General features: G+C 47.8%; 1 protein-coding gene across 2 annotated transcripts in view; it reads left to right on the top strand.

The window, feature by feature from the left end:
* Positions 1-9384, top strand: part of slc35f4 (solute carrier family 35 member F4) — a gene marked incomplete at both ends in the record, with an annotated part of 17425 nt that extends 8041 nt beyond the window's left edge. Inside the window, 7 exons of one of the 2 annotated variants that reach the window (XM_079751989.1) lie at positions 998-1073; positions 5056-5356; positions 6905-7124; positions 7224-7349; positions 7672-7864; positions 8185-8274; positions 9140-9384. In XM_079751989.1, the coding sequence (XP_079608115.1) occupies positions 998-1073; positions 5056-5356; positions 6905-7124; positions 7224-7349; positions 7672-7864; positions 8185-8274; positions 9140-9384 (1251 nt within the window). Of the gene's footprint in view, positions 1-997; positions 1074-5055; positions 5357-6904; positions 7125-7223; positions 7350-7671; positions 7865-8184; positions 8275-9139 lie in introns of those variants that run through there. The other variant, XM_079751988.1, reaches the window with a different exon arrangement.
* Between the last annotated feature and the right edge of the window lie 1653 nt (positions 9385-11037).

The following is an 11037-nucleotide window of genomic DNA, read 5'->3' as shown; positions in this document are numbered from 1 at the left end:
AGGAAGAGAGGGAGGATGGGGAGAGAGAGAGATGAAGAGAGGGAGGATGGGGAGAGTGAGGGAGGAAGAGAGGGATGATGGGGAGAGAGAGATGAAGAGAGGGAGGATGGGGAGAGAGAGAGATGAAGAGAGGGATGATGGGGAGAGAGAAGGGGAAAAAGGGGTAGGGGAGCCGACACGGCATAATTAGCCCTGGCTGCTTGGTTACCTTCAAAACAAAGCTGCTGATTTGTGGAGCAAAAGAAGGAGGAGGGGAGAAACCGGAGGGACAGAGGGGGAGAGATAGAGGGAGAGAGAGGCAGAGGTGGGATGGAGAAAGAGAGGTAGAGAGAGAGAGAGAGAGAGGGAGAGAGAGTAAAAGAGAGTGAGTGATTGAGAGAGAAAGGGAGAGGTTTGAAAGAGAGTGAGTGAGAGAGCAACAGAGGTAGAGATAACTAAAAGAGAGAGAGGGGGAGAGAGAGAGAGAAAGAGAGAGGGAGGTGGTGGAGGAGGTAACGGAGAGAGAGATGAGAGGAGTGATTGCATCGTGCCACGCACACTTGAAGTTCAGTCTCCCAGGGAGACTGGCAGCGGTGGTTCAGGGCATGAAAGCAGCGTAACGGCAGGGTCTCCACTCCACCACATATATCCACTCCAGCTCCTCTCTGTGACCGGCATCCAGACTGGCAGAGAGACCCAGAAGAGCAACAGAGCGAGAGAGACAGAGACAGAGAGAGAGAGAGAGAGAAGGAGAAGAGAGCATCATCCACTGGGAGGGAGCTAGTTTAGGGGCACAGAAGTAGACAGAGAGGTGTGTCAGCGCTGGTAAGAAGAGGAGGAAGACTGACTTGGGAGTGCTTAGTGACGCTAGAGAGGATTCCGGAGGCTCTGAGGATGCACCAGGCGGGCATGAGGAGGTGCTGAGCTTGCAGCCTTCCAAGGCACGCCGACAGCAGACACACAAACATCTCACACGCGTTACGTCCATCGCACCGGGCCGCTCTCCTGCAGCCGGACCATGAAGAAGCACTCGGCCCGCGTGGCTCCGCTCAGCTCCTACAGCTCCCAGGTCCTGACGTGCCCCATCTCAGAAGGTAAACCAAGGACAGGCGCATGCTCGTCCAGCTCTGGAATTTCTGTGTAGATGTGTGTGTGTGTGTGTGTGTGTGTGTGTGTGTGTGTGTGTGTGTGTGTGTGTGTGTGGGTGGTATATTTGTCTTTATGTATGCGGGAAAGAAACAGAAAGAAAGGATAGAGGAGAGAGAGAGAGGGAAAGATTGATAAGAAAATGTGTTTTATTGGTTGAATGCTTTGGGGTTGTGGTTGAGGTAACAGAGTGTGCTGATTGGTGCTGTGCCATGTCACGTCATGTCGCTGGTATGGGTGGTCCTGAGGTATTCGGTCCTGTCTGTTGAGAGCTATAGTTTCCCTATTCAAATGCATGCAAACAGGATTTGTATGTGTCACAAAGAACTTACTTTAAATTGGTTTATTCATCATGGCGCCTCGAGATTGGATGCCAAACATTGCCAAAACACACTCATCCTTTAAGAGAGAGAGAGAGAGAGAGAGAGAGAGAGAGAGAGATATTGGGGGAATTTAAAGTTTGAGTGCCTACTTCCTTTCAGAAGAGGCTGCTGGGTGTGTTGACAGGAAGCATTGCACCATCGTCAACGAATGATGTCAACAAAAGAGTCTGGGGTCAACGGCAACCTTCCCCTGATACGTCCCGTCTGTTTCCATCACTCCCCCATCCCTCAATCTGTCCTCCTGAGTCCTACAAGAGCGAATAGGGTTATTGAGACGGGTGTGTGTTGTGTTGAGTGCTTACAGTAGGAAAGACTTAAGGAGAAAGAGACCTGTGTTGTCAGCCACGGCTTCGTGTTGGATTCAGCAAAGGGGGTTTCATCCATCAGGGTCAACAGCACCGACACGCAGGAATAAAACACTGGAGCGTTGAGGGCTGCGTCACCATCCCAACGAATAGGCAGGGTTAATGGAAATGCCAATAGTGTATGGCAGCATGCCACGCTCTGACGGGAACACCGCACACACTACTAGTACTCTGAGTCGCTGTATTGACCTCCTTGCCTGATGCATTTATGTAAATAAATCATATTAAATTCAGATTGAATATGACTATATTTAGGAAATGGAGTAATGTCTAAAGTAGGGACTTTAGTAAAGGCAATGCTGAAGTTGATGCTAATTATGGAGTGCTTTGCGCTGTTTATTTCTAGGCTTCTAGGCTTTTTTTGTGTGACTTGATGATACCTCAGTGTATTTCGTAAGAAGGCCAGCATCTGCTCCGTTTTTGTAAACTGGGTCGCTGAAAGCTACAAGTTACACAAATGCTTTGGAGATTTTAATTGCATACACAGACGTCTTTTTGATATATTCTGTGTTAGATAAACTTAATATAGTTGACCACGTCAGGGGAAAGGTTTAAAACAGACTGTCTTGAACAGAATGCTCAGAGTAAGGATAGCGTTCAGACACTCGGCTGGAACACAGCAAAGTGATCCCTTAACTGGTTTGTGTTCAGGTGTCGCGGTATGAAACTGAAAATATGTCAGATGCAACTGTCAGCTGCAATAGTGTGAATATCAACATAAAAAGGATAGTTTTATGTTGATTTTGAGGAAAATAAACTAACTTTAGAAGGCAGATCAATTTAATACCCAAACATACGCAAATCAAGGCAAGAGCGCTAATTTGTAAAGATGTGCTACTAAATATGACTTGTATACTCTCTCTCTATTTCTCGGAAGTGTCTTCATCATCACACCAGCGCTGCAATGAGCATGTCATAAAAGAGACCCTTAAGTTAATACTACTCTAAACACAACTGTTGAGCAGATATTAATGAATCATAATGATGATGTCCAATCCATTCTTTGGCTCTGATAACAGACAGTGGAAAAGCTTGTTATTGAAAGGTGTAAAAAATGCTGTTTGTATTCTGCAAGAAAGGAAAATCAAAGTGTACTGTTTGCTTTGGCCAACCATGCCATTAGCCTTATTGAAAGCCCTTGCTGTGCGAGAATCAGATTAGACCAAATCTTTGGATGAACCCTGGTTAGTCTGCAACTGTAAGCCGTCACTCGCAGGCTGATGGCAGATCCGATTTCAACTAGGATCCTTGTACATAAAATAGTGGAAAATGTGCTGACCTCTGAGTCTGAACTGCTGATAACAATATCAGCCGAAAGGGGGTTTGGATTCCCAAACTTACATACACACCTCAATATGCAACCAGAGAGCGTCAGCATCTTGTTTTACACTTTTAGATGCACTTTTGCAGTTTTCAGGGCTACAATGGCATTTTTACTAATTCTCTTAATCGGTATTTTGTGCTGAGGAGTTAGCTTTGCAAGTTGTACAGAAGGAGCTTAGCAATGTCTTCTTATGTCGCTATAGAGACTACATTGAGTACTTCTGGCTCAATGCTGTTGGTATCTTCCCTTAACCTAGATAACTCTGTTGGATAGCTTCGAATTATTCGATTGGTCTTTGGTGTTATGAAGTTATGAAGTTAGGTTCAATTATAGTTCTTCAAATTAATTCATGTTTGGCGTGCGAGTGCCTTTGCATGACACTGATGTTTGAATGTTCCTTAGGATCTGCCATGTGTCCTATGTCTGTACCAAACATAGGAAATGGTGAAGACAGTAACTGTCAACATCAAGTTTTAGGACCTGGAGGATGGCTCTGTGATGATGCTGCTCAGGACCTCAGTAGGCAATAAGGTGTAATCAAAGTGAACTCTGGGGAACTGTGTGGAAAGCGCTTAAGGCTAGCATTAGCATCTTAAATGGTGGTGGAACTAGCCGGGATGCTAGTGGTGCTGAGGCTGCAAAAACAACACTAGCGGCTAACAGCTAGCAGGTCATCTTTTATCCCTTCCTCGGTGTAAACTGATCTCACTCACGCGCTCTACGGGTTGAGATGCTTCCTCTTGGAGAACTTCCCAAAAAAAACACACAGAAACACAATCACACTCACACACACACACCCAAAACATAGGTGCACATGCACACGCACTCACACTAACACACACACACACTAACACACACAAACTAGCACACACACAAAACACAGGTGCACTTGAACACACACACACACACACACATACACACACACATACACACACACACACTCACGCACGCACACACACATACACAAACACACATACAGTTGTGGTCTGATGATCAATTATGGCACTGCGGCATGTGTAGTTATGCTAGTATAGCAAAATTAGTTTTCCCATGAATAATATTGCAAATGATAACTCCATTACGTTTTCGCTATGGTGGGCAAAAAGTATGGTCTTCATCAGTCTGGAGCCCAAACACCTCTAATGCATCTATTGACTTATCTATCAGCCCTATGATCTATTTGGAGATAATATCTCCTTTAAGGGTAAGGTACAGCCAATCACGCATTGTTCCAAGAATACATCCAATAAGTCCATTAAAGCCTCCTCATCATGCAGTCAGCCCATTGGCTGCGGTGTGAGCCAGAGGTTGACATGACTTCCCTGTGCTAAGTCACAAGGGGGAGCTGACACTTTCCTTTTGTTTAGCATCGGGTTTCCGCTCACATGCTAATGTCGCGGCCCGCTGCGGCCCGTGAACCGCAGCGCATCAGGAACCGGTGGGGGAGCAGTGCTAGCATCTGTTCTCAGCTGACGCACTAACGCTATCAAAGCCTTGTTCCCTGTTGTCTACAGAGAAGCAGGCGTAGGAAAGCTTTACTAAGCCCTGCTGATCAATATCTGCTTACCCACTGTCTCACAGAGGGGATAATGTGGCCACATTGGCCGAAACAGTGGTTCCATATTAATATTACGAGTACTCACTCACAGTGGATCAATGGTTAAAATGCGTCGGTGTGTGATATTCTATATTGCAAGCTTTAGTCTTCTCCCTTTTGCCCATGAAAACTGAATAATTTAGTCATATGCAGCACTGACGGTATTGTAAGGGTTTAAGGCTTTTAGTATAAAAGCCCATTCATGGAAAATATACACGCTATACATAACTGACACTCCTCCATTGTGTTCTTGCCCCCCAGGAGAGGAAGGGTCCGACTCCCACGCAGAGACACCGGGCAGCGAGGCCAGCGTGGAGAGCAAGGCCTACCAGACCTGCGCCAGCACCGTCCTGAAGGTCCTGGGGGGTCTGCTGGTGGTGCTGTGCATCTCCTCCTCTTGGGTGGGCACCACGCAGGTGGTGAAGCTTACCTTCCAGTCCTTCTCCTGCCCCTTCTTCGTCTCCTGGTTCAGCAGCAACTGGAACATCCTCTTCTTCCCCATCTACTACTCCACCACCATGGTGACCACCCGGGAGAAGCAGAGCCCCATACAGAAGTTCAGGTACCTTCAACCTAGTGAGGGAAGGGGGGAAGTGGGTTGTGGCTTCGGGGTTCAGTTTTTGTGAGGTGGAAGGAGGGGGGGGGGGGGGGGAAATGCGGCTTAAGTTGCGGGGGTTCAGTTTTGTTAGGAGAGGGAGGATGGGAAGGAGGATGGGAGGGAGGGAGGGAGGGAGGGAGGGAGGGAGGGAGGTTTCGGCTTCAGTTGCGGGGGCTCCGTTTTGTCAGGGGGAGGGAGGGGGTTGTGACAAGCCTCTGAATTAAGAATTTAGGCCTTTACTCATCTCTGTGAAGTTCTAAACAGCAGGTCATCATCATCACAGAACATCATCAGTTGTATTTAGTTTCAAATTTAACATTTTCTTTCTAGAAAAATTCCCTTGGTAAACCCATAGCTGGCTACGGGCATGATTCCTTGCTCCTGTGCAGAGTTATCTTTGAATACAGTAGAGGCATTATTCTGGGATTGCGTATAATTTTTGACTACTGTATATATCCGGTTCATTCAATTTTCCTGGAAACCCCTTTAGGATAATGTACTTCGAGGGAAATGCAATGAGCTGTACATAACGCTCGTTCAGTATGAATAACTACTGTAGCCATCCAACGGCCTATTAAACAGTTTATTCTGCATCGAGGCGGAATCCGAGTTCCAGTTTGCCGCCGGCTGCATCCTTATCAGGAGAGATCTGCAGTCCTGCAGAACCGTTTATCTCCGGCAATTTATTAAGTGTTCTCTTCGGGACAGAACGTATTCAGCTGGAGATGGAGATAATTGCAATGAAGTCTCTAGGAGTCAGCGGTGCCTCAAATGTTTCTGGGAGAGTGTAGCAGCAGTGCCAGGGGTTTGTCTGTTGAAAATATTGTTTGTATTTACCAACCCACAGGGCACACATAGTGTAGCCTGTACCATGGGGCAGAGCAAGACGGTTCTGACGACCGCCGGCCACTGCGACACCCGCCCAGAAATTAAAGGGTGGCGGGATGTAAAGATGTTCTAAAACCACTTTTTCCTTCCCGATACCGATTCCGATTCCTGAACTTGAGTATCGCCGTTACAGAGTATATACCGATACAGCATCTAGCATTGTAACTACTCGTAGCAATTCTTCTTATTGAAGGGTTCTCATACGATGACCGCAATGTATAGTCTGTTAACTTACGGTCGACAATATTTTTTTTCAGAACTAGATCATTTACATTTACAATCTATAATTATAATAATACATTTGTATTCTTGTAGTTAAGCTTCTATGCATCTATGATTTTCCGACTTGGTAGCTCGAACGCACGTAGGTAAGAGATGGTGCTTTTCCCATTCCGACTTTCCACCTCCAACCATTAACGAACGCAGCATAACACCATCGTGTTTGTGATGTTCTTTGCCTGTGTAGTAAAAGTCACATGATGGTATCGGATCGGAGCATAGACTTACCTGCTCGCCGATACCCGATACTGCATTTTAGGCGGTATCGGAGGAATTTTCGATACTGGTATCAGTATCAGAACATCTCTAGCGGGATGATTAAACATTGTGCTGCTGTCCCTACAGGGAGTGCAGCAGGCTCTTTGGAGAGGACGGGATGACCCTGAAGATCTTCCTGAAGAGGACGGCGCCCTTCTCCATCCTCTGGACCCTGACCAACTACCTGTACCTGCTGGCGCTGAGGAAGCTCACCGCCACCGATGTCTCCGCCCTCTACTGCTGCCACAAGGCCTTCGTCTTCCTGCTGTCCTGGATCGTCCTCAAAGACCGCTTCATGGGCGTCCGGGTCAGTGCCGAAAACCTCCTCCACGATCGCTTATTTAGCCGCCGTGGTGAAGTTCTTGTTCATGTCCGTGTGTTATATCTTCCTCTTTCCGTGCTGCAGATTGTGGCAGCGATAATGGCCATCACAGGCATTGTCATGATGGCCTATGCCGATGGTTTCCATGGGGATTCCTTCGTGGGAGTGGCCTTGGCTGTGGGCTCCGCCTCCACGTCGGCTCTCTATAAGGTTAGCCTATCAGGGAGTTTTTTGCAGTGCATTATATGATCAATGGAAATGTGGTATGTGTTGACTTATTAGCTGCTTACTATAACCAATCAGACTTTGGATTAAGGTCGCCCCTTGTGTTGTTGGTTCTGGCCCAGGCTCTGTGCTGCCTCCCCCCACAAGTTCTGCTTTAACGTAGCAGGACTGCTGGTGTAGCAGCAACAGCTGGAGACCACTGGCTGCTCCACAGCCAGGCCAATCAACACACACATCTCCTGCAGTGTGGAAGCCCCTGGTACGGCTGGATCTCATTACCCAACAGCTTGTCTCCTGCTGTCCCCAGGTGCTGTTTAAGATGTTCCTTGGCAGTGCCAATCTAGGAGAGGTGGCTCATTTCCTGTCCACGATGGGCTTCTTCAACCTGATCTTCATCTCCTGCGTGCCCCTCATCCTGTACTTCACCAAGGTGGAGCACTGGGGGTCCTTCTCCTCCCTGCCCTGGGGGTACCTCTGTGGTCTGGCCGGGCTGTGGCTAGGTGAGAGCATGGAAACACATACACTCACTTGATCAAAGCAGACACACACGTGCATGCATGCACTCAAGCACACGCGCACACATACACACACACACACACACACACACTCAAATACAACGCACACATGCATGCTCACACATACAAACATAACACACACGCATGCTCACACACACAAGTTAATTCACGAACACAGACACACACTAACACCCATATATTAACACAAATACCCACTCAAAAAAAGTGTGAATGTGTGACCAACACAATGCATCTACATAAAACTATTGCCTTCTTAATCACAGTACCAAAAATATCTCTTGCAGTGTTCAACATCCTGGTGAATGTGGGCGTGGTCCTGACCTACCCAATCCTCATCTCCATTGGAACCCTGCTCAGCGTTCCAGGGAACGCAGGTTGGTGTCCTAGTCATAAGGCGCTCACACGTTCACACACAAAACAGACACAGAGTAGATCACGAATCGCAGTAAACATTTTATCAGCTCGGGTCAAAAAAGAGATTTCCGATATCACACAAACACAACCCGCAAGCGTGATACATTTCACAATGAGCGTGAGAGTAGAACCCCCGCTCCGTGCCACTGCGATAACCTACGCCGAGGTCAGCACTTCATACTGCCGTAGCAAAGCGATGACGCAGCGGATCTCGCTCCCCCGCCCCGGAAACCCAAGTACGGTGTGCCTCTCCAGACGCTGCAACTATCCCCTCACCCGGGGAGGATCGGGTTGACCGGGGCGATGCTAAATGCCTGCAGACATCGTTCTTTTCGTTAACCGTAATTGACCGTACGTGCGTACGAAGGTCAGAGGGTTAAAGCCCGGTTCAGAGCGGTCCCCCCCGACCACAGAGGACAGCCAGGAGAGAGACATACACACACAGAGCAGCCCTACTTGTGCTGATTGTTAAGCCGCCCGCCCGCGCACTAAGCTACGCTCATCCCCCCCCACCACAACCACACACCCACAAGCACCCACCTCCAGCCCCATTGGCACCCTGCCCGCCGCTGCCCTCTTAGCTCGCTCCAAAGTAATTAATCTCAATTTGTTTTTCGTTCCACCAAAACCTCCTTATCTGACCTGACCTCTCATCAACTCATCTCTCTGTCCCCCGCGTTCCCCGCCTCACCCTTTCCTATCTCCCTCCCTTTCTCCCCCTCTCTCCCTCCATCTCTCTCCCCCACCTCAACCTTCCCTCTCTCTCTCTCCTCCACCTTCCCGCCTCACCCTTCCCTCTCTCCCCCCCACCCCTCACCCCCATAGCGGTGGACGTGCTGAAGCACGAGGTGATCTTCAGCGTGGTGCGCCTGGCCGCCACCTGCATCATCTGCCTGGGCTTCCTGCTGCTGCTGCTCCCCGAGGAGTGGGACTCGGTCACGCTGCGCTTCCTGGCCAACATCGCCGAGAAGAAGTCGGACCAGGACCACGGCGAGGAGCTCACCGAGTCCAGCGTGCACACGCGCAGCCGCAGCCGGGCCAACGGCGCCGTCTCCATACCGCTGGCGTGAGGGCGGAGCCTGCACTCCTGCTACTGTTAACCGCCCGCCATGCCTTGCGTTGAAGCTCTCTGTCTGAAATCTTTGAATGAAAAAGCCCCCGTCTTGCTTCTCCATGGCCACACACACACGTAGAGAGAGAGAGAGAGAGCGAGAGAGAGAGAAAGGCGACAAGTTCTCTGGCAGGGCGAGCGCGCAAACACGCCCGCGAGAGACAGGTCCGCAGAAAGACGGCTGAGACGAAAGTACTGAACCTTTAACTGTGACTGGTTAATGAGAAACCTTGTTGTAGTCGGGGGAGGGGCTGGTCTGGCATCTGCATCCCTGGCACGCCCCTACCTCCAGGAGAGGGAGAAATATAAATAAAATGAACGTTAATGCTAGATTAAAAAAGGTGGAAAGTATCTTTTTTTTACTTTCTTGAACTGGTTATGTCAAGTCCCGCACGTACCGGAAACACACAGACCTGATTGGCCGTGACGCAGCTTCTCAGACTGTATTCTGTGAATATTAATATTGGCAGGGCCTGTTTGGCTCAATTTTATCTGTATTTATTGAATTGACTAGGAGGTAAACGATTATTTAAAACGTGCGTGTAATTAAATAGTATTATATAAGAATGGGAATTATAACATTGCAAATGTACAGGATCTTTTTGTTTTCTAATAAAAGACTGAAGACACAATTATATTGTATTTGTGTTAGCGTTTGTTGAGGGGAATTACATTGCAATGATGCTATTGACAAGTCAACTTAATAGAAAATACATCTTAATATAAGATTTAAAAGTCACCCAAGGTGGTCATTTTGGCCCAAGACCTCATCTCAAATCCCATATAGGCATCCGCTACAGTAACCCTGGACTGAACAAGTGACCAGACAAACAGCTCTTTATAGAACCGCTGCGGCTAGACCCTGCTCCTGTCTGAGACCTGCTGGCCCGACATCAAGCCTTGTTGGCTGACCGGGATAATGGGCTTCATCCAATCCCAGTTATTTGTGGAGCGATTTGTAGCTGTGATGACTATGCACAACTTTGTGTTGTTTTGAAATGTATCAGGGTTCTTGTCAGTCTTAATGGCAACAACAATTAAACTTATTCTCACCATGAACATGATTCATAGCACATAGTTTCTCCTGTGAAGTAACATCTATCAGTAAAACAACGGCGTAGAACTACAGGCGATTCAGTCTGGCTTACAGACCAAGACAATGTGATCTGCAAACGTCAAGACGATGTTCAGTGTAGTAGAAGTAAGCTGAAGTAGTCGAAATAATAGTAGAAGTGAACTGAACATGACCTAGGACATCAACATGGTCCCTCCAGGAGTAGGATGAGATGGGCAGAGTGTCAGTTCTACTCAATGAATGCTGTTTCACACATGAAGTCATCTCGCGGTCACTGGTGCCTTAGAAAGCCTTCACTGGGATGAGCAAGCAGTTACGAGTGGAACATTAAAATAAATGAGGGAGAATATAAATGTCTACATCATATATGAATGTGTAAATGTGCTACATCAGAGATAAAATAATAACATCAATAAAGTATGAGAAGAGATTTAGCCAATTTCCAGTGCCACAACTGCTTTTTTCTGGAGAATAATCTGTCAACTCTAGAGGTCCCTGGGAGCCCTTTACCCCTGTCTGCGCTTTACTTTCCTAAAT

Source organism: Pollachius pollachius, assembly GCF_949987615.1.
Source record: "Pollachius pollachius genome assembly, chromosome: 15".
NCBI classification, from domain to species: domain Eukaryota; kingdom Metazoa; phylum Chordata; class Actinopteri; order Gadiformes; family Gadidae; genus Pollachius; species Pollachius pollachius.
Note: the sequence above shows the minus strand (reverse complement) of the source record. Positions and strands in the feature narration are given on the sequence as shown.